The 22,731-nt window shown below is 40.6% G+C and overlaps 1 protein-coding gene across 1 annotated transcript in view; it reads right to left on the reverse strand.

Moving 5' to 3' along the window:
* Nucleotides 1-22,475, reverse strand: part of LOC125486074 (ankyrin repeat and SAM domain-containing protein 1A-like) — an 89,442-nt gene extending 66,967 nt beyond the window's left edge. Inside the window, exon 1 of the mRNA XM_048612123.1 lies at nucleotides 22,230-22,475. Coding sequence (XP_048468080.1) covers nucleotides 22,230-22,369 — 140 coding nt within the window. The 5' untranslated portion in view covers nucleotides 22,370-22,475. The remainder of the gene's footprint in view (nucleotides 1-22,229) is intronic.
* Between the last annotated feature and the right edge of the window lie 256 nt (nucleotides 22,476-22,731).

Raw genomic sequence — 22,731 nt, forward strand, 5'->3', positions numbered from 1 at the left:
TACAAGTCTGTCCAGACTGAAAATGGACACGCGTTTTTTTTTTTTTAAAATGGCAGGGGGGGGGGGGGTTGAATCTGACACCACATTTATGGCTGACTAATTGAGAGGTAATAGCTAATTTACGTTTGTCATCATCTTTTTTCCTTTAAACACTTCCAGTTTTGAGAATACAGAACTGGAGAGGATGCAAAATCTCAGACAAGGACAAGTAGAATGACACACTCCTTCCAGACGGGATCAAGAGCACAAAAACATTTACTACTTTGGAGAAACTTTTAAAAGCTGCACATGCACACACCAGTTCCCCTATACATTCTCCCTTCCTCAGCTACTCTCTGATACAGGAACCAAATAACCTTTTACTTTGTTAGAGCCCACAAGCCAATTATCATAGTCTGAAACAACAGTTCATCCAGCCCTGCATCTTGTTGTCTCGGATTCTCCAGCATCTGCAGTTCCTACTATCTCTGATTCAATCATAGCCTGAATCCGTTTCGTCAATTCTATTTCAACACAAACAGTATATGCCAGTTTGTTTCAATTCGGACTCCTTCCATCTTTTCTAGTATAACCCTCAATTTCCTTCTCTATATGCTTATCTAGCTTCCCTTTAAATGTGTATACACAAATTTACCCTAACCATTCCTTGTTCCACCTAGCAAGTTCCACACTGAGCACTTTCTGGTTAAAGATCAATAAAAGGTAAAATCGCAGCCAGATCATGCCCTCACATTCCATTCATACCTTTCAACTGTGATCATCGGATGGTGAAGTAGACATGACTACTTTTTTCCCTTTTCCTAGGGGAAAAACATAAAAACAAAAAGAACCTAAGACACTGAAGTAGTTAATTTGGTCCCTCAAGCCAACCACACTATTTCAACAAGATCATGAAGGGGACATTCCTTTGCATCTCAGTTTTGAATGAATGGCGACTTATTCGGTAGTTATATCCCCCACCTTGATATTTCCCCCACTTGGTGAAACATGTCAGCATCTACCATATCGAGCACCCTAGAAACTTGTATGTTACAACAAGATCACCCTTCATTGTTCTAACCGCCAATGAATAAAACCCTCATCTGTTTAAGATAACAAGGTGTGGAGCTGGAGGAACACAGCAGGCCAGGCATCAGAGGGGCAGGAAAGCTGACGTTTTGGGTCTGGGCCCTTCTTCAGTGAAACCTTTTTTCTGAAGAAGGGTCCAGACTTGAAACTTCAGCTTTCCTGCTCCTCTTATGCTGCCTGGCCTGCTGTGTTCCTCCACTCCACACCTTGTTATCTCAGACTCCAGTATTGGTAGTTCCTACAACCTCATCTGTTTAATCTTTCTTGATAAGTCAACTTTTATCCCACGAATCAATCCAATGAACATCTTTTGAACTCCAATGCCAGGAGCCTTTCTTAAAGGAAACCACAACTGTACGTAGTATTGCAGATGCAGCCTCAGCAATACCGTGTACAGCTCTAAGATGGCTTCCCTATTTTTTTTCCAACTCTAAACCCCTAGCAAAGCCAATGACAAAAATGGTCAAAGAATGGCGAAAATGGCCAAAGGGAAACATGATGTGCCAATTGCATGTAACTGAGCAGTTCAGGAAATAAATCTTTTCTTCTACATTCGCCACATCTTGGTCCACTCTCTTAACATGGCTTCAAAAGGGGCACAGACTGTATCCTCTTCAGAACTTAATTTCTTATCTGGTTCCAAGCTAAATATGGACTATTCCTTAAACTTGACCAGGAATCATGTAAGTTAGAAAAAGGGAAATACAAGTTATTCATCACGATGTATGGTTTATCATTAGAACAAATTAATCACACTGCCATTGGACCTAATCTTTAAGGTAGTAAAGGCATTAAAAAATTCTGCCCTTCCAGAAACTACAAGAATGACCATGCACCATTTAGATTCTACATACACTTTCACAGACATACTACAACATGCACAATTGTTACAGTTTGCAACTTGACAGGAGATAGTTGCCAAGATAGACAGCCAACAAGTCCTTATTGTGGGCCTATACATGGTATTAGCAGGCTGACCCACTTGAATAAGCAGTTCATGTTACAAGTCTGAGCTCTCCAAAATGAAAATCATGAACCGAGAGCGGAAAATTCAACAGCAAAGACTCAAGGTCTCTGCTATGCATAATGTCTGCCAACATCAATAAAGACAAAAGCTTCTGCAACAGAAAAACAGAACCAGGTGAGAACACAAAGTCAGGAAATATTGATGTGGAGGCAGGAATTAAATAAATCTGATCACCAAGGATAACGTTCAACCTGCAATTTGTAATTTTACATCTATAATACATTCATAAATGAAATGTACATAATGACGTTTCTATATTGCAATAAAACCAAGCATTTAAGTTAAATGTTTTGAATGGTCAAATATATTTGGTAGTTAATAAAAATACTTCACAAATTAAACATTAAATCAACCAATCCATAGGGCAGATCGAATTCTATTATCTGCCGAGTTTTAAAACTAAAAAATTTCCCAAAGTAAGAGAAACAGCAGTTGCCCAAATTATTAATGTAGAAGCCACTGTGCTCCTGAACCATGCAGATCAAGGAGGCAGAGATTTGGTCCCAAACAAGAGCTGGCAAAAAGATTCCAATCAATCATCGACACACTCATTAAACTCAATGTGTCCTTTTGTGCTTAAAATTAATCCTATACTTAACATAAATAATGCAATCAATATAAAAAGGTAAATATGGCACTTTGAAAGTGAATTCAGAATTTTAACCAATCCATTCTGAATCAAGAAACAATGCATTCGTACTTCAATCGTTGTCCTGTGCTAGCCACTGAAAAGAACATGTGTCAGAACTAGTTAGAGTTGGACAGAGTCAACAATTCTGAAACCCCAGGGTCACAACTGACACATGTACAATGATCATTTGCCACATCAAGTGCATTTATATAAAAAATATAAATCCTCTAAGTTTTCCTTCCTCCCTTCCCAGGGAATGATTCATTAACTGGGATAGATGATGGCAATCACCATCGTTATTTGTTAATTTGTTTTTACTGTCAGCGTTGCAAGGCTTTCCGATATTGTAGATTTTAAACCCAAACCCATTCTCTGAAAAAGCAAAATCAACCTCAAAGTCCTCTTTCAACACTCCCTGTTTAACCCATGGAGGTTCTATAGCTAACTGTCAGATTACAACAGGATCGTCAGATGGGCTAATGGGCTGAGGAGTGGCAGATGGAGTTTGATTTAGATAAATGTGAAGTGCTGTATTTTGGAAAGGCAAATCATGCCAGGAGTTATACACCTAATGATAAAGGTCCTGGGGAGTGTTGCTGAACAAAGAGACCTTGGAGTACAGGTTCAGAGTTCTTTGGAAATGGAGACACAGCTAGGCAGGATAGTGAAGGCAGCGTTTGGTATGCTTGCCTTTATTGGTCAGTGCAGAGTATAGAAGTTGGGAGGTCATGTTGCAGAGATAGTAGGAGATAACAAGGTGTAGAGCTGGATGAACACAGCAGGCCAAGCAGCATCAGAGAAGCAGGAAAGCTGACGTTTTAGGCCTAGACCCTTCTTCAGAAAATGTTGCAGTTGTACAGGATATTGGTTCGGCCACTTTTGGAATATTGCGTGTAATTCTGGTTTCCCTGCTATAGGAAGAATGTTGTGAAACTCGAAAGGGTTCAGAAAAGATTGACAAGGATGTTGCCAGGGCTGGAGGGTTTGAGCAATATAGAGAGAGGCTGAATAGACTGGGGCTATTTTCCCTGGAGTGTCAGAAGCTGAGGGGTAGCCTTATGTAGAGGTTTATAAAGCCATGAAGGGCATGGATAGGATAAAAACACAAGGTGTATTACCTGGGGTGGGTGTGTCCAAAACCAAAGGGCATAAGTTTAGGTTGAGAGGGGAGAGATTTAAAAAAAAAAGAGACACACAAAGGGCAACTTTTTCATGCAGAGGGTGGGGTGTGTAAGGAATAAGCTGCCAGAGGAAGTGGTGGAGGCTAGTATAATGATAACAATTAAAAAGGCATCTAGGTGAGTATATGAATAGGAAGGGTTTAGGGGGAATATGGGCCAAACACTGGCAAATAAGACTAGATTAACTTAGGATATCTGGACAAGTTGGACCAAAGGGTCTGTTTCTATGCTGTACATGTCCACGACTCCATTTCAGCAAATTCAACAGAGACTAAGATTTAACAAAGGTCCTTACAGCTCTGAACTACGACACTGTCTATTATCCATTCCAACTGCCACATCTAACAAAGCCAAGTTCAGAAACAGATGCAACTTGAATGGAATTACTGCCAGAATGTGTTCGACCAATTGAACTAGAAGTTAATCCAATTAGCATCTCAGCCAAGTAGGAAGGTCCCAAGTTTGATTTGGATCTCTGCTCAGCTGAAACACAAGGATTGCTACATCCTCATATCGCTGCATCAGAGACAGAGGGGAAAACACAGTCACATTAAAACTTGATCACTGATCAGTCAATTCTACTTCTGTGGATGATAGTGAAGGCCAACATGATTCAACAGCTTGCAAAACATGCTCAAAATCGTCTGTTCAGTAAAGATAGATATTGGAGGGTGGATAGCACCAATTAATCACAATGAATGCTTGCTTATGGAGAGACCGGGAAAGACAAGCAAAAAGAGAAAATTAGGCAAACATGGGTAATTAATAACTTCATACAAAGTGGTGATTGATGACAGCTCAATCTTTATTCCAACAGTAATGCAACTGAGCTAAATCAAATAAACTAAAATCTGAACTACCACCATGGTGTAGGCATTGCTTTCAGGGTATTGATACCTGATGCAAGAATGCTCCTATTAGCTCCCAGAAAATATGAAGCGATGGCAAGTGTAATATCTACAAATTCAAACACTTGTGACAGTTCCTGGTATATACATTTATTACAGTCACCAACTGCTGAGCCAACCCTACTTGCTTGCAAATAGTAGTACACTTTAAAAATCAGCATGCCATGTGGCCCTCGTTAAGATGCCCTGATCTAGTGATAACATCATGAACATGTGTTTTCATTCTAAAAATGATACATAACAGATTTACTGCAATTTTGATTTCTGTAGCAAGGAAAAGTTATATCAAAGGGACAGTTCTCATCTGAATCCAAAACTGCACCAACAACTTTGGACAGAGGGTATACAGCAGGGATTCCCAAATATTTTTCCACCAGGAGCCCACTTCAAAGCTGTAACTTTGTTTTGACCCCTGAAGGCAAACTGAAAGAGCATTAAAAGGTGATAGGGTAGATTGAAAGACTGGCAGACATGAAAGCAGACTGGGCAGGACCCATTTAGGAACACAACCCCACTTTGTAAAGCCCTGGTATAAAGCGGCAGGGCTTATAAGTTATTTGTAGAGTGAAGAAAGCCTGTTATAGGAGTCATAGAGACGTACAATATAAACCGACCCTCCAGTCCAACTCATCCATGCCAACTAGAAATACTAAATTAATCTAGTCCCATTTGCCAGAATCCAGCCCATATCCCTCTAAACCCTTCCTAATCATCTACCCATCCAGATGCCTTTTGAATGTTGTAATTCTACCATCCTCCACCACTTCCTCTGTCAGCTCATTCCATACATGCACCATTCCCAGCATGGGGAAAGAAGTTGACCCTTTGATTCCTTTTAAAATCCTTCCCCTCTCACCTTAAACCTATGCCCTCTAGTTTTGGACTCCCCTACCCTGGCGAAAAAACCTTGGCTATTCATCCTAGTCACACATGATTTTATAAACTTCTATAACGTCACCTCTCATCTTGAGGCTTAAATTAAATAACTGAAGAAACAGGAGGAACAAAAAAGGAACAGTAAAAAAAACAAACTTTGTTTCAGAGATAGTAGGAACTGCAGACGCTGGAGAATCTGAGAGAACAAGGTGTAGAGCTGGATGAACACAGCAGGCCAAGCAGCATCAGAGGAGCAGGAAGGCTGATGTTTCGGGCCTAGACCCTTCTTCAGAAACGTCAGCCTTCCTGCTCCTCTGCTGCTTGGCCTGCTGTGTTCGTCCAGCTCTACACCTTGTTATCCTAGTAAAAAACTTTCGGTGAAACAAGTATGACAGTGGGGTGGTTTTAATGTAGAGTTTCTAAGTAACCCAGTGGATTTTGCACATCAGCAAATAAACTTCAAGGATTGGTCAGTTAGGTCACATCTCAAAAAGGAAACTGCAAGTATTTAAAGAGGCCACACAGTCACTTTTGCCCTGAGTTTGGAGCCTCAAACTTTTACCTCAAGCCAAACCAGTTTTGTAAGCACTGCACTAGAATGGACTCACTGCTAAAATAGACTTTTAACGACAATTGTACCCCAGTGAATTGTCACTCTGTTAATGAATTGAAGGCCATCTGAAGCACATAAATTGACTCAGAAGTCTCCTGCCTTGAGTTAAGATTTTGAGATTGCAAGGTTTCTTTGCTTTGCTCCCAGAAGTTCCAGATTTTGAATCTCTAAACAGGAATCAGCACATTGGTTATTTAATTTCCTAAGTAATGGTCCAAGCCTTTAGAAGAGAGCTAGACCATGTTTTGACTGAAGGGATAGCACCCATTATGAAAAGGTGAGAAAAACTGCAGAAAAAGCAAGCGTGCTTTTTATGGGTTCTGAAATAGTTCTAAGTGGTTAAATGGTTTTGGAGTTGGGCAAAGGGAGGTGGAGTTTGAGTAAAGTTTACTTCTGCCACTATCTCACTTGGCAATGACAAGGTGAACCATAGAACAGGCGTCCATTTTGTATCCCATGAATGGACTGTATCTGTTTGCCTCAACTTTCCTGCATACCAAGGGAGAAAAAAATCAGAACCGATAGTTTCAATGACAGTTCTGCAGAGAGGAACTACTGATATTGACTATCAGGGCACTTCATGATTGATATTTTTAAAAATCTAAGAAACCACAAATCTGTCTAAAACGTCTTTCCTGCTGTCAAAAACGGAGGTCATAAAACAAGATAGGCACAGAAGTAGACCAATCAGTTCCTTGGACCTACTCCATTGTTCATCTATGTTTTGAATTCCACATTTTCATTTAATCCTGACAACCTTACAGTCCCATATCTAACAACCATCTACCTCTGCCTTAAAAATATTTAAATAAAACCATCTCTATCAGATTCTCAGGCAGTGGTCCAAAGTTGCAAAAGCCTAAGAAAAAAATTCTCATCTGTCCTGAAAGGGAAACCCCAATTTATAATAGCATCACCTTATTCTGGACTGACACACAAGAGGAAACATCCCTTCCACATCCACGTTGTCAAGACATTCACAATATAAAATTTAATCAAGTCACCACTCGCTGTTCTCAATGCCAGTGTCCAACTATCCTCAAAACAACCCAGTCACTCCAGGTATCAATCTAGTAAAAACTAAGTGCTGGAGAAACTCAGCAGGTCTGGCAGCATAGGTGGAGAGAAAAGCAGAGTAAAGGTGCTGGGTCCACTTTTGTCTGTCATTTATACAAATCATTTAGATGAGAATATCTTTTATTCTTGTGCTGGACTTTTCACTATTCTTTCAATTTTGTACTAAATACTTAAGTACCTAGGTAGGCATCATAAAGCAGAAGCATTGCAAACTTATCATTGCACTCATTCAAATGCACATGACAATAAAGCTAATCCAATTCAATTCAGAAGGCAGGGTTACTAAGTTTGTGGATAACAAAAATTCATGGTATAGTGGACAATAAAAGGTTATCTAAGATTAAAGAGACTTGATCAATTGGGTCAACGGGCTCAAGGGTGGCAGATGAAGTTGAATTTGGATAAATGTGAGGTATTGCATTTTGGTGCAGGCAGCTTATACAATTAATGGCAGTGCCTTGGGTGTTGTAGAACAGAAAAACCTAGGGGTTCAGGTACATAGTTCTTTGAAGTTTGCATCACAAAGATATGGTGGTTAAGGTGGCATTTAACGTGCGTGCCCTCATTGCTCAGAACTTTGACAGGAGTTGGGACATTATGTTGAAGTTGTTAATAAAAAAATTGGTGAGGCCTCTTCTGGTGTACTATGTCCAGATCTCGTCACTTTTCTGTAGGGAGGGTCATATTAAGTGGGTCAAGGTGCAGAGATGTTTCCTAGGAATAGAGGGTTAGATTTACAAGGATAGGCTGGAACTTTTTTTTCTTGGCGTGTAGGAGGTTGAGGGGTGATCTTAGACGTTTATAAAATCATGAAGGATATAGCTAAGGTGAATAGCAGGTGTCTATTCCAAGTTTTGGCAGGGGTGGAATTTCAAGGGGCATATTTTTAAGGCAAGAGGAGAAAGATTTAAAAAAGACACGGGGACAATTTTTTTTAAACAAAGTCATGTGTGTGCAATGAACTTGTAGAGGAAGTGGTGGATGCAGGTACAGTTAGAGTGTTTCAAGACATTTAGATAGGTACATGAATGAAGTGAATGAAGGGATATGGGCCAAGCACAGATAGGTAGATGGGACTAGTTTAGTTTGGGATTATGATTGGCGTGGGCTGGTTGGACGAAAGTGTCAGTTTCTGCACAATAATGACCGAATCAAGAGCTGAGTCACATAGCTTAGAATTCCGAGCATCTGGACCTGCTCTGTGACCAACCAATGACAGTTGGTCCAGTTCAATCTCTGACCAATGGTTATTCCCAAGATTTATTAGAGAGGAATCTAGTGATAGTACTGCCATTAAATATCACGGGGAAATGGTTGGCTTCTCTTTCATTGTTGGTACTTGTTTTTGTTTTGCTTTGATGCAAGTATGAGATATGCTTATCAGTTCAAGCCTGAATGGTGTGCAACTTTTGCTGCATACGGGCAGAGATTGCTTCAGCATCTGATAAGTGCCAACTGCTGAACACTGGAATCATAAATTAATATCCCCATTTCCAACTATATGGTAGAAGCAAGGTCAGTGAGGTAGTTGAAGATGGTTGGGCTTTGGACACTACTCAGACACTCCTGTAGTGATGTCCTTGGACCAAGATGATTGGGCTCCTCCAACATCTACCTTGCTTTGGTGATGGGTCTGACAAACTAGGAGATTAGGGAATATTCTGAACATTTCCTTCATTAACTTTAGAATCTTTCCAGTTACAAAATTAACTCGATCAAGTAGGTAACATACTATCTGTGCATGAAGCAGGCTTAATAGGTTGAACTAACTTGTTGCATGAAAAATCATGTTTTCATTTGCATTTAAAAAGCAAAAAACCCACTGTGGTTTCAAAAGGTACCTAACTGAAATGTTATATTCTGCTACCCAAATCATTTGTCTAAATGTAATTTTTTTTTTTTTTAAACATGGATAAATGAGCCAAGGTACTGTGAATTATCATAACAGTTAAAGTTACTCGTTCTTTTCCTGCATTGCATAACTTAAGAAAAACCCACAACTGTCCTCTACAAAGGGAAAGGCTACCCAAAACTTGTGCAACCTTGCTTGTCATCTCTCATTTGGATACCTGTTTCATCTGCAGAAGCTACCTGGTCTTTTAAAACCTTCAACAAGCTGAAATGTTCAGTGTATCCAATGATGATTTAAAGACCACTGTGTAATCTAGGTTACATATTTCAATTTATACAAAGACTAGTCAGTTTCTGATTGGGTTGTTTTTTTACCCCTCCAAAGCCATGTTTTGTGATTTTTGACACACAAACATGTACAATAGGTACATGTACACTTTTGTAATCTATTCACTACAACCATAATAACCATAATCAATGATCCCATTTGCATTGGAGTATACAAGCATTAAAACTATCTTGGCTCACGACTGTAGAAAGTTTTCATGGAACTCCAACAAATACCAGATCTGCAGGAGCAAACAAAATGCTGGAGAAATTCAGCAGGATTGACAGCATCTGCAGAAAGGAGGAACAAAGTTAACGTTTCGCTAAATGAAAGGGAGTGCTCTGAAGTCGTATTGAACTTGAAACGTTAATGCTGTTTCTTTCTCCAAACTTGCCAAGTTTCTCAAGCATTTGTGTCTGTACTAGATCCATTTGGGCCACTGTTGAACCCAAAGCCTGATTCTCCTTGTTATGCCAATGATTAATATTCATGTACATAATCCACAGATAATGGCATGAGAAAATGCTAAAGAGTGGGATAAGAGTTAAACAACGTGTTGAGTACTTTGCTTCCAAGTGTGAAACATCTGAACTGTATATGCTTAAGCAGGCAATTGTGCAAGGGAGCTTTATTAATGCATGGTTGAAGTGATTGCTGCTTTCTCCACCATTGCTCCCACCTCCCCCATTAAAACATTTATATCTGTCATCCAAACCAAAAACTTTAATGCATTTAAGCAACATGGTTTAAACTATCATCCTTCCTCCAATATAAAAAATGTAATTAGCATTTAGTGAAAAACTCACTGTGTTTCTTCAGGGCCAATTGTTGATCAAGACACCCCATTTGGGGGTCATTAATTCAAAGCTTGAGAGCTGAAGATTCCCAAACTCTTACCAGCCACTGCCCATTTTCTCTACACAAAATTAACTGCTTAACTATTTAATTTCTCCTAAGAGTGACAAAAACATTAGGAAGATTAAGTGACCAAAGAAATCAATTTTCAGAAATGAGTAACAATGAGTGTGTTTGATATCTTCAGTTGAAGAGTGATACATTAATGCTTCATTTAAAATTAGAACCCTGCACAACTTGCAGCACCACTGATAATATATTTACAGTAATAAGATACTAGACGGTTTATTTCACCATTACAATGCTTCAATATTTGTCCAGAGAAATGTTTTCACTGCCTAAAGTAACAGAACTCATTAATTTCAGACTTCAAATCAGCATAAGCAGACTTTCCGGTTGCACAGGCTTTCTTTAGCTTAGTAATCGAGATAAATAGTTAAGGAAAATAGATTTTTTCAAAAGTATACTTTTTAACCCTTATTAAACCATCACCCTGGGGCATAAATTATACTCACCAGCCCAAAAGGTAGATTTGCATAACGGAGTATAAGATTAAAATGTTAATTTCTCACATATACTGTCCTAAGAGGAAGCTTGGGTCAGGATTGTCAGGTAGTCAAAACAGTCAAGGAATTACAAGTAAAGTATTCTTTCTTAAAATATCACTCAATGTTGATGGACAGGAAACATAGCCAGAGTTTAAAAAAGCCATGTGATGTGAAATATAGTTGTAATATTTTCTGCAAATCCAACTATTTGCATTAACTGTTAGATCTATTATTCTGATGAGAAGCAAAAGCATCATTTGAGCTTGGATATGTAATCTGTTCTACAAAACTAGCAACCAGTAAATGAATTTTTTTTCAAAATCAGCCTTCACTTAGCTACAGAAACTACCTTGTAGTAGAAAAGTTGCTAATTAAAATGTCAGTGGGCACAAGTTCAAAATTTTGAATGGTTTCAAATCTTTATCTAGACTTCAGGGACCCTACAGTCTGCAAATGAATAATCTGATCAAATGCATTGAAACAAACTTATCTAATTTTCATATTTTAAATCCCGAAACCAGTCATTCAAATTTCAGCTGGGCAAAAAGTGACCAACTTAATTTGCTTCTCAATCACTTGCTGAAGCAGTTTGAGTGTGATGCAGAATGACTGCATTTATATAATTTCTACAAGGGTACTTTTTGAAGCAGCTTCTACTTATAGTATTGGTGAAGTATTTTACATGAAGCAATGTAGGTATTGACTTAAGAGCAGATTCAATTCCCATCCTAGCCGAGGCCATCATGAAAGCCCCACTTTCTTGATCTTGTCCCTTGCCCGAAAGCAATGAGAGAACCGCAATGGTTCTCTTGGACCATGACAATGCTGCCTTTTGGTGTCTATAACTATGCCAACTGTACAATTCATTATTGGTTTATGTTTGCAGTGCCAAACAGGCAATCACCCATGACTCTCCACCCAAAATTACTAGCTTCCACTACTCCAATCTCGTTTTACTTATTCTACCTTCTTGTCACATGCATTCACTTGCACTATGCAGCTTGGGACTTTTTGAGCAGTTAACAGTAGGGCGGCTAGTACAATAAAGAGAGAGTCTAGTTTCAGCATAGATTCTCACTGCTCTCAGGTTTTCTTGCAGAATGGTGCTTCATGATCCTCCACCAGACATTTGGACAACTAAACTACATGCAGGTTAGTGCTTATAAAAAACTTCTCCCCCCGCCCCCCACAGGATGTGGGCATTGCGGCAACATTTGTCTAGTTCTAATTGCTCAGAGGGCAGTTAAGAGTCAACCACATTGCTTTGTGTCTAGTGTCACATGTAGACCAGACTAGGTAAGGATGGCAGTCTCCTTCCCTAAAAGGACATTGATGAACCAGATGGTTTTTTCCCCCCCAATCAACATGGTTTCATGGTCATCACAGATTCTTAATACCAGATATTTATTGAATTCAAATTCCACCACCATCTGCCATGGTGGGATTTAAACCTAGCTTCCCCAAACATTACCTGGGTCTCCAGATCAAATAGTCTCGCAATAATACCACAAGGTCATTGCCTCCTTCTCCCCAGGTTGTGTCTCTGTCTGGTCGTCATCACAAACAGGGGTCCCAACACTGATTGAAAAAAAATTAGGCCACTTTCTGCTGAGACTGTAGATGATCAGGAGGTTAACCCTACAAGAGAAAGCTAGTGTTGTATCAAAATTCACATTTAGCATAAGAGCATCCTTTGAGTAGCTCAGCAAGATTGCTGCTTAATTCAGAAACGGTGTTTGTAGAAGTTGCTCTAATGAGTAAAGGTTCCATGGTAGCTAGAACCCATGTTTCCATGAAAATTCAAAGCATGTTATAGAGTCATACAGTACAGAAACAGATCCCTCAGACAAACTAGTCCATGCCAACCATTATCACAAACTGATCCCATCTGCCTGCACTTGGCCCACACTCAAAGCATTTATGTACGTGTCTTTTGAGCATTGTATCAGTACCCACATTCACCACTTCCTCTGGAAGTTCATTCCACACACAAACCATTATTTTTTTTTTAAAAAATTGCTCATGTTTGGTTTACATCTTTCTCCTCTCCCCTCAAAAATATGTCCCCTAGTCTTGAAATCCTGCCATTCACCTTACCTACACCCATCAGAATTTTATAAACTTCTGGTCACCTCAACCTTCTACACTCAAGTGATAAGTCCCAGCCTATCTAACCTCTTTACAAGTCAAAACCTCCAGTTCTGCTAACATCCTGGTAAATCTCTTCTCAACCTTCTCCAGCTTAAATAATATCCCTCAGTGCCTCAGACCCAAGAGCTGGAATTTCTTCCCAAAACCCTGAGATAACAAGGCGTAGAGCTGGATGAACACAGCAGGCCAAGCAGATGTAAAAATAGAGAACGCCCTTAACTGTGTCTCCCGCAACTCATCCCTCACACCCCCTCTCCGCAATAACAAGCAAAACAGAATCCCCCCTCGTCCTCACGTACCACCCTACCAACCTCGAGATCCAATGCATCATCCTCCGACACTTCTACCATCTGCAATCCGACTCTACCACCAAAGACATTTTTCCCTCCCCCACCCTTGTCTGCTTTCTGGAGGGACCACTCTCTCCAGGATTCCCTTGTCCACTCCACACTCCCCTCCAGCCCCACCACACCTGGCACTTTTCCCTGCAACTGCAGGAAGTGCTACACCTGCCCCTACACCTCCCCCCTCACCCCCATCCCAGGCCCCAAGAAGACTTTCCACATCAAGGAGATGTCATCAGCCTTCTTGCTCCTCTGATGCTGCTTGGCCTGCTGCGTTCATCCAGCTCTACACCTTGTTATCGCAGATTCTCCAGCATCTGCAGTTCCTACTATCTCAAAACCACTTTCATCTCTCCTGGTTTATGGCTTTAAAAATCAACTCTTTAAAACAGGTTAGTCAGATGCCTCAAACATTCTTTTGTAACTCATTTTGTCAGCTAATGCTCTCATGAAACACCTTTGGACATTTTACCACATTGAAGACACTATATAAAGTGCAAGTCATCTCTTTTCTTGAAAATTCATTCATGGATAGCAGCTTTGCTGGCTGGGCCAGAATTTATTATCCATCCTTAACTGCCTTTAGTAACAGTGCCAAGCTGCTTTCCTCGAATTGCTGCAGTCTGTTTGGTGTAGATATACCTACCATGCTGTTAGAGGGGAATTACAGGATGTTGACCCAGCAACAAAGAATGGTGAGAATAATTCCAAGTCAAGATGGTGAGTGGTTAGGACAGGAACTTGCAGGCTGGGTTTCCATGTATATGCAGCCCTTGTTTTTCTAGATGTTTACAGTTGGTTTGGAAGATACTGTCTAAAAAGTGGCAAATTTCACACCAAATACAAAATTATCACTGTCACTTTAATCATCTATCCTCATTACTTCACAACATCCAAACAACCATTTCTCAAAAGCCCAACAGTTTTTGAAAGCAATTTGAAATACTACCAAGCAAGACCACTTTCCATAAGTTTCAAATAGAAGTCACTAAGACAACCAACAGGAGCAGGAATTTTGGCACTATTTCCCTTACTGGGTATTGGCCAATCATATTGTTCAACTTTCAGCTTGTAGGGCTAAAATTGTAATTGACCCACTTGAAAAATATCATAATGGTGCACTTTGCAAAGATGTTTGCCACTCTAAATTTACCCTGAAAAGTTCTTTGAGAACCCTGAGAAGTTTAGCAAAAGGCAGAAAAAGTTTTGGCCAAAGTGTCTCATCTGTAATTCAATAAACAAGATATATGTTTCCACAGTGACTCATTTGCATGCTGAAGATAGAACAGAATGGTAAGAGTATTTCGTCACAGGCGAAACCATTTCTGATATATTATGTGCCAAACCCTAAACATTGTCACTTTTCACCTCAAGTACAGCTATCTTGGCATAAAATGTGGACAAGTTATGATTACATTTTAAATGTGGAGGGAAAGGTTATATTAAAAACGCAGCATGGACACAGGCCATTCAACAACAAAAAATTCCAGAGCTTATTTTCAATTTGAGCTTCTGATTTGCCTCAACTAACATTTGGCAAACTATTCCCTTTTCCCTAATACGCCAATCTTCCCTTTAAATGCATCTGTACTAAACCAATTACTCAGTGGCATTAAATCTCACACAGTAAAAATTAGCCTTGACATTGAGGGCAGACAGTGTCACCTCATTTCTGGCATTCAACTCTATTGTCCACATTAGGACTAAGGATGTCATGAGCTCAGGAGCTTAGTGATGCTGATGTGACCAAAAACTGAGCGTCACTGAGCAAGTTATTGCTAAGCAAGTGCTGTTCGATAGCACTGTTGGTGACGCCTTCAATCACTTTGATTGTGGTAGGTTTACACTCTTTACGCAGTAATTAGCCAGGTTGGGTTTATCCTGCTATACACAAAATAGCTGGGCAAACTTTTACATTGTTAGGTAGGTGCCAGCATTATAACTATACTGGAACAGCTAGAATGGGGGCATAGCAAGTTCTGAAGCACACATCTTTGATATTGTTGCTGGAATGTTGTCAGTGCCCAGACCCTTTGCAGCACTCAGTGCCTCCAGCCATTTCTTGATATCATGTGGAGACTATGAAATTGGTTGAAGACAGGCATATGTGATGGTGGGGACTCTGGAAGAGGCCAAGATGGATTGTCCACTTGGTACTTCTGGACGAAGTTCAATGCAAACGCTCCAGCCTTTTCTTTTGTACTGATGTGCTAGACTCTCCCATCATAGACAAGTGGAGTGTGCTCCTCCAGTAGGTGATTCATTTTCCACCAATATTCAGTTGTATGTGACAGGACCGCACAGGTGTGATCTGATCCAGTTGTGGAATCACTTGCAAATCAAACAGCATAACCAGCAAGTAATCCCGCTCTGTAGCTTCATCCGATTCATACCTCACTTTTAGTGGTGCTGGACCTGGTACACCCTGCTGCACTTTTCATTGTATCAGGGTTCAGCCCCGAACTTGGTGGCATTGGTAGAGCGGGGGATATGGCAGCCCATGAGCTTGCAGATTATGTTTGAGAACATTCTGCTGCTGTTGATGGCCCACAACACCTCAGATGCCTAGTCTTGAGTTGCTAGATCTGTTCAATCTATCCCATTTAGCACAATGATCGTGTTGCACAACAATGCTGTGAAAACAGGACTTCAAGAATTTCACAAGTGTCTCAGACTGTTTTGTGGTCATTCTCACCAGTACTATCGTGGATAAATGCATCTGCAGCAACAAAACTGGAGCGGATCAGATCAAGTATGGTTTCTTCCCCCAGCCTCCCCCACTTGTTGGTTCACTAGATGGCTTAGTTTAGCAATTGTTTTTCTTTATTCATTCACAGGATGAGGGGGCATCACTGACAAGGCAGCATTTATTGCCCACCCCTAATTGCCCAGAGGGTAGTTCAGAGTCAACCACCATTGCTATGGGTCTGGAGTCACATGTAGGACAGACCAAGTAAGATTGCAGTTTCCTTCCCTAAAACGGCATTAGTGAACCAGATGAGTTTTTCTGACAATGGATTCATGGTCATTAGATTCTTAATTCCAGATATTTGGTGGAATTTGAATTCCACCATCTGCCATGGTGGGATTGAAACCTAGCTTCCCCAAACATTACCCCAACAAGAGAGTTGTTTGCTATACCATTTCAGAGGGTAGTTGAGAGTTAGCCACACTGTGGGGGCCTGGAGGCCCATGTAGGCCAGACCAGGTAAGGGCAGTTGTCCTTCTTAAAAGGACATTAATGCACCAGTGCCCTTATTTCACCCCAACTAGTGAAAAAGGAGTTTAAAGCCTTCATCACCTCCCTATTCACCCGGACACGGATTACAGTCTGACTGAAGCAGAGCCCACCACAAAATTATTCCAGTTTTGGAGCCACGATTGCATGAAAGAGAAGTCCTCTTATCCACAAGAGTCTTTTAGCCACATGTTAATTCATCTGCCTCCCTCACATACCATTCAGGTATGAATCCAGGGATTATCAGACTGCACTTCCAGCCTTTTAGTTCCTCGGTCCTCAAACTCATCTAAGATGATCTCTTCCCCATTCCTACTTTGTGGATCATGTCTGAACACCTAATCAGATTTCTTCCTGCTGCTGAGATCACATCATTTAAGACTCAAGTTTATTGCTGCAGGCAAGATCACACCAATTTAAGACTCCTTAGGACTATCACATTTCTCTTCAGTTCTTAGCCCTGTAACTCCAGACAGCCTTTTCAGCTACAGTATCTTGAGCTGCATTTGTGACCATCCATCCCTACAATTCATGTCACCACAGGAAATACATTGGGACTAGACAAGATTACTGTCCATTAGATCTCCTTCTCAACCTCTCCTGACACATTCAACAGGTCCCCGACACCTCTTCCTGAAGCTAGCTCTTCCTCTGGTAAGGAACTGTTTCCAAGATAAATGAGTGTGAGGAATTTATAGCTTTATCTTTCAGTGTTTCTATTTCAAACACCAACCCAATGATTCTGAGCTGTAATGACAAAAGGCAGAAACATTTCCTGTAAATGTGGCAATCCAGAACCACTTGACTGTTCATAAACTCTGACAGCAATCCTGACAGGCTGTTCACTTTGTCACCTCTCCTGTTTTGTTAGTGTTGATAGCTTGAATTAAATTTAGATGCACTCCTCTCAATAAGAGAATATTTCTTAAATGTTTTACCCAAAAAAAGAAAGTATGCTAATCAATCATCAATGCAGTGATCTTTACATATAATCATCATTGTTCATGGTTTTCTCTCCAAGTTGCCCCTCTCTTCATTAAGCGCGCCATCAACCATCTTTACTTCAATCGGGTACTCCATCATCCTTCCCAACTATCTCCCCATCAACCTTCCTACTGCAAACTGCCTGAATGTGTTGCTCACAAGTTTGTGCCCATCTTCACTGGAATTCAGGGATTGAAAACCTTCAATCCAGGTTCTCACTCCTGATATAGTACCAAAAGGCTCTCACCACTATCACAAGTGACATCCTCTGCTTGCACAAAGCTAAATCCTCTTGATCGGTCTGCAGCCTTTAGGACAGTTGAACACAGCGTCATCTGTCGTCCCCTGCTGAGATTCAACTGTCACCTCTCACCTGGTTTTTCTTACTGAGAGTGAATGCAGAAGTCAAAAGTTAAGTTAAGTTTTCAGGGCAAAAACGCCAATGACTTTTACATGGTTAATCTCAACAGGTCTGGCAACATCTGTGGAGATAAAGCAAAGTTAAAGTTCTGGTCCAGTGATCCTTCTTCTGGTTCTGAAATATCAGCTCTTCTTTCTCTCCACAGATGCTGCCAGACCTACCAAGTTTTTGTAGCAATTTGTTTCCGACTTCCAGATCTGCATTTTTGTGTTTTCTCACATGGTTAATGTTTGATGGGGTATGAAATTCAAAAAAGACCAGAGACAAGCAGCACTAAAACAAAGTCAACGATCATTTGTAATTTAAATCACTTTAAATTTGAATAAAAAAGAAAATTTAAGCACATTAAGTATTTACTGGTGCAAATTTTCCTGTGCATTTTTTACATTGACAATGCAATCAAATTATGAACAGTTCCAAGATAATACTTCATTTCTGAATGTTGGGCTTTGAACACAAAAAAATAGTTCACTTGATGCAAAACAAAGTTTTAGGCAAGAAATCATAGCGTTAACTTTTACAAGAGACTGACTCTTCCACAAGTATCTGCAGAATCTAGTAACTGAGGCCTCAGTTACATTGCTTCTCCTATACTCATGAACCACTACCTCTGTTTCTCTGGTTCCCTTTTATTTTGTATCCAAAAGCATAGCACAAGGTAGCCACGTCTACCTCAGTACCACTTTTCCCTTGCAACTTCAATCTTCTTAAATTGTCCAACTGTTCGTACAACATCTAGTACCAGATAAGCAAGATTTCCTCCAATTACGTGTCAGGAAAACTAAACAGAACCTGTAAACAATTCACTAGCTACTGACTATTCCGCTCACTTGTAACAGGTTCACAACATTCTTCAGGGAAGGAAAAATCTACCACTCAACAGATCTGGCTTACACATGACTTCAGATTCACAGCAACATTGGTACCTTGCAAATGCCTGCTGAAATACACTTGCAAGCCGTTCACTTCTAGCTAATTACCACAAAGTCTGATTAAAGGAACAGGAATTCAACCAAAGCATCAGAAATGATTAGAGATACGTAGCCCTGTTGATCCTGCAAAGTCCTTAATCGATCTATAGACTTGCTCACAAGTTAGTCAAACAACAGTCTACTATATAAAATTGAAAGAACTCTGAATGCTGTAAATCAGGAACAAAAGCAGAAGTTGCTGGAAAAACTCAGCAGGTCTGGCAGTATGTGAAGGAAAATATCAGAATTAACGTTTTGGGTCTGGTGGCCCTTCCTTAGAACTTCAGATCCACAGTCTAATATAGACAGACAGTCATTCTCGGAGTTATACTTTACAACATCCCAGGCACCATCATCATCATCCCTGATTATTCCAATCATGTTGGGATGACAAACCCAACAGAGGAGGCAGCATAATGAAATAGTGGGGAGAAGGCTGCCCTACAAGTCCTCAACATTTACTTTTGAGCCCACAAAATCTCAGCATCAGGTCATATATAGGCAATAATCTGTCATTTCATGCACACCATCCAGGACAAAACAGCCTGCTTGACTGGCACCACATCTAACATCAACATCCACTCCCTCCAACATGACAGCGGTAGTGCGCACCACAACAACTCACCAATGCTCCAACAGCTTCCAAACTTGCAATATCTATCAGGTAGAACCACAATGGCAGTAGATAAGTGGCAGCACCATCATACTGCGAGGTTTCCTACATGAGCATCAGGGTCTTCAGCTACATTGTTATTCGTTCGTTGTTTTTGGGTCAAAATCCTGCAATTTCTTTTGTAATAGCATTAGAGTGTACATACACCACATGGATGACACTGATTAAAGCGAGAGGTTCACTAACTTTCTAAAGCTAACTAGGTGTGGGCAATTAATGCTGGCCTAACTTTTAATGCACTGAGCCTGTGAATTAATAAAAATGCCTATTTCCACCTTCTAAACATCCTGACTTCCTGTCTTCATTCATCTGATACCACAGCTCAGATTCATGACTTGCTTAACCCTAATCTCAACTTTTGGAAAACATCTCTGGCTAGACTACCACATTCTGCCACTCCTACATGGAGGTCATCCAAAACTGTACTGCCATTATTTTGGCAAAACCCACTCACATCATCTCCCCATACTTGCTGAATCAAGCAACACTGATTTTGAACTTTTCAAATCCTTCTGTAGCTTCACACCCCATCTAGATATCCAAGCTATAGTGCATCACCTTTTAATCAGGGATGCTATCAGTGGCCACACTTTCAGCAGCCTCAGAATATCTTCAGGAAATCACCATTGCACAGATGCCAGCAAAAAAAGTATACAAGATCCAGCCTACTTCATTGGATCCTGTATCATTTGCTGCACAAGGTAAAAACGCAACGATCTACTTCCTGGCAACCGAAAATGGTTGCGTGTCAGTAATTGGAGAATGCATTGAAAACATCAGTTCTGTAATGTTAAAACTAAAGTTTCAAAGTAAGCCTTGCATTGTACCAGCATTATCCTGAATTGAGAGAGTTTTGCATAAATGAAAAACAAAGACTAATAATCACTACCACAAGCTAATCTGGACAAATCAAATATAGTATCAGGCTACACAAAGAACACTACTCAAAAGATTTACCTGATGTATCCTTAGGAGACATGCAAAACTACTTAATACCTCTTGACAAGTATTTTCCACTAAATTGCCTCAAATGGAAACTGTTAAGCAAACAAATTACCATGAACCACTTAATATTATGTTAACCTAGCAGGCACATTGTCAAAGCCCTGGGCTCCATTCAGCCTTATTTCTCAGGAAAAAGGAATGATACCAATGAACAATAGGCATTAAAATGTTGTCCTTTCACTTCACTGAAGAGAGCTCAAGTAAGTCAGATTAAAATTGCAGATTACAAAATGCAAAAAAGTGAGCAGCATTGACAATGACTAGGATCAAAGATGACAAGGACATAGAAATAGTGAACATGCTGGCAAATGAGAAATCTTTTGGCAAATAATGAATTATGTTAAATAAAGTGCTATACATTAACAATGAAGCCACATCATTGGGAGCAATATAGATCATTCAGCATAAATGGAAAAAGTTGCCTTTCAAGCTGGGCTCTTTCCAGAAGTTCTGAATTAAGGATCAGCCTGAAAGACACCAGCAATTAATGTTTGCTCGACTACTTAGCATCAAGTTAAAAACAAAAATAACCACATTTATTTAAATATCCTCTGTTTTAACAAAAAGTACTGGTGACACAATAAAGTGAATCAGAGGAATCACCCAACAGATGTGCAGAATTGTACATTAATAACTGACTCACATTAGCAGGTTGAGGGTCACTAGTTAGAGCAGATGTGAAGGAATTATTTCTTCTCAGTGTAGAGAATTGATAGAATCCTTTACTTGAGGGCAATTAAGTCCGGGCCATTAAGAATATTCAAGGTTGAGAGAATTTTTTTCATCAGTAGGGATTCATGAATTATAAATCAGGAAAGGATAGTTGAGGATTATCAAAATCAGCCATGAATTGCACAGCAGACTCGATGGACCTAATAGCCTACTTTCACTCTTGCGCTTTATGGCCTCCGACTTTTCATATTCCAAGTTTGTACAAACAAAATTAACCATTTATAAACAAAAAACTATATCAAAAACGCCAGGAACTACATAATTTAAAAATGATTCTTGTTAATGTTTTTTTAAAGAAATAATTTGATTGTTAAAGTAAACATCCTATTAGGCCACTTCGATAACATATACACACACACTAAACTCTTCAACCAAAACCCAATGATTTAAACTATTTCCTCACTCCCTTAACAAGAACTTCAACATTTATTACTCACAGCATATTGCACAACACTCAGTACGCAAGGAATCAACCTCAAACACACAAACGCTTCAAAAATAAGTCACTTCTGCGACAGCAGCTCAGTACGTAAGCTGAAAACCCTTTCCCTCTGCCGGTGGGTCCAGTGAGAAGTGAAGTGCTAATAACCACACTGGCCGCGTATTCAGTGCACGCAGGACGTGACTCGAGAAACTGAACAACCAACACAGCCGGTCCTGTCCTAGATATCCCGCCCCTCATCCCAGTCCGGGCCCAACCACCCCCTCTTCATCCTTACTCGATTCCCAAGTTGTTGCCTGACCCACCTGAGAAGGTTGGAAAGCTGAGGCAGGGATACCGTTCCACCGCTGCCTGCCGACAGCCGATGCCTACCGCTTAGCAGCTTCTCCACCACGGCTACATTGCCGGTCCTCGCCGCTTCGAGCAGCTCCTGCTCCTTACCCATTGCTAGTAGCCACCCTCCCTTTCCCAAGTCGCCTCAGATTCACCAAAGGAGCCGAACCCGTCCGCTCTCCCCGCCGCGAGCATGCAACGCAAGCGCACTCAGTGCCTCTCCCCTTGATTCACCTTCCCTCCCTCCCACCCACCCCGACGAAGGGAAAAACGTAAGGCGCATGCGCACTCGCCAGCACGTACCCTGCTCGCCCACCAATTAACGCGCAGGCGCACTGTTCAACACCTCTCCATTTCCTCCTCCCCTCAACAAAAGCAAAAGGGGAGTCTGGCGCTTGCTAGCCAAACGCGGCCGCGCTCCGGCTGTAGGGAATCCTCCACTTCTCGTGACGTCACCTGATACCCAGGTGTGCA

Source organism: Rhincodon typus, chromosome 25 (assembly GCF_021869965.1).
Source record: "Rhincodon typus isolate 14 chromosome 25, sRhiTyp1.1, whole genome shotgun sequence".
NCBI lineage: Eukaryota > Metazoa > Chordata > Chondrichthyes > Orectolobiformes > Rhincodontidae > Rhincodon > Rhincodon typus.